The sequence below is a fragment of the Myotis brandtii genome, unplaced genomic scaffold (genome assembly GCF_000412655.1).
Source record: "Myotis brandtii unplaced genomic scaffold, ASM41265v1 scaffold8, whole genome shotgun sequence".
In the NCBI taxonomy this organism is placed as follows: Eukaryota; Metazoa; Chordata; class Mammalia; order Chiroptera; family Vespertilionidae; genus Myotis; species Myotis brandtii.
This window is the reverse complement of record NW_005371219.1, coordinates 94199-95999: the sequence shown is the minus strand read 5'-3', so window position 1 is coordinate 95999 and position 1801 is coordinate 94199. Positions and strand designations below refer to the sequence as shown.

The 1801-nt window shown below is 34.3% G+C and overlaps 1 protein-coding gene across 1 annotated transcript in view; it reads right to left on the bottom strand.

Annotated features, from left to right (window-relative positions):
• The window catches only part of LOC102259189 (utrophin), a 124731-nt gene that overhangs the window by 63566 nt on the left and 59364 nt on the right, over window positions 1-1801 (bottom strand). The window contains exon 7 of the mRNA XM_005883699.2: window positions 1442-1502. Coding sequence (XP_005883761.1) covers window positions 1442-1502 — 61 coding nt within the window. The remainder of the gene's footprint in view (window positions 1-1441; window positions 1503-1801) is intronic.

The following is a 1801-nucleotide window of genomic DNA, read 5'->3' as shown; positions in this document are numbered from 1 at the left end:
TCACTGGAGCAAGCAAGCCTTCTGTTCGCTTCAGCTGCCTGGCTGCCGGCCGCCATCTTGGTTGGCAGTTAATTTGCATATCGCTCTGATTAGCCAATGGGAAGTGTGTCGGAGGTACGGTTAATTACCATGTTTGTCTATTATTAGATAGAATTATTTGCAATGAAAATTTAAAATAAAAATATGTAAATTTGCAACAGATTGTTACATTTTAGCTCAATAGATATGTCAATGTGCCCAGCCACTGATTTTTTCCCATTCATGTTTGCATAAATTTGGCACTTCATCCATGAGTTTATCACAACTCAGTACACTATGATAAAAGTATTATTCCCTCAAAACAATGTAACACATATTGCTTACTATACCTGTTATGTGTTACTGCACATTATCTTTTTTACCCCGAGGCTACATCTCAGACACAGTAAAAGCTTCATAAGGAAATACTCTTCCAAAAACATTGACTTCACACATACATTTTTGAGGAAGAGGGCTTTTGGAAGAATTGATTGTTAGTGTTGGCATGGATTCTGGAGATACCACATGCTGTGTTAGAAAGGATACAGAGAAAACTTGGCTCAGAGACCCTCGCCGTCTTGCTTGAAGTCACTAAGCTAATCTGAGACAGATCTGTCTCCTGATAGAATAAGTCAGCATTTCCCCCACAATTATGACGCCATTCACCTTGCACATGAAATAGTCAACTATGACTCTTCATCACCTTATCACATTGTAAATCAATAACTTTGCCAATTCACACCTCAAGGGATTGCAGAAGTTGTATTTTATTATTCTGTCCTATGACAACATATAGCCTAACCCAAGGATAAAACCCTAAGCAGACCCTGTGTAAATTATACAAAATTTATTACTGTTACACAATAAGGAGAAACTTAGTACTTAAAAAGGAGAAACTGCCAAGTAGACAACAAAAATGAAGGATGATAAACCTAGACCAGTGTTGCAGCTAATTTCCATAAATCAAAGAAAAACTTGCAAATACTGAACTTTTTCATGATTAAAACAATGATGTTTTCTTTTGGTGGATTACAATGAGAAGAGCACAAGGACCTTTGAAATGTATTTTCTGGGACAAATAAAAGATGATTTAGAATCAGCACAGTTTGAGCAGCATCATTATGTCCAAAGTATTATAGAAATTCTGTCATTTCCCCCAAATATTCTAATACATGCTCAAAAAATATTAACTAAACACAGTGATAGCCTTAACTTAATAAATTACAATTGTCACTCTGTTTTTCAAACTAATTTTGTTCAAATATTAAATGCATATTATCTCTATAAATATAGAGATATATAATTTCCTTTAGAAAATAGGACTAAATTTCACTTTTTAAAAAAGTTGTAGGAGAAAAACCTCTTAAGTTATCAACATAACTCTATTTTCTTGGTTTGTAAAGGAGACTTAAAATCAACTTACTTGATGTAATAGGGCACTTTATTATGTGAAATGGATCTTTGCCACGGCAGCTGGACTGAAGCTGAGGAAACAAAGGGAGGTTATTGGAAACACTGCTAACCCCACAGCCTTATGCCTTAATGCAAAGCAACTGAACATGTTTTACAGCAAATTCAATGAAAAATGCTCTGGTTTTCCAGCTGGATTCCTATAATTATAAAATCTGCAAGGCCAAAAAAACAGTCACTTTAAAAATTCATTTGAAGCAATAAAAGAACACAGGTCCAATTTCTAATGCCACCTCGAAGTAATTGAACTTGTTGATAAAATTACTTTTCAAAATCAAGTTTTATTGTTCATAGTCAACACAGTGTAAAAATA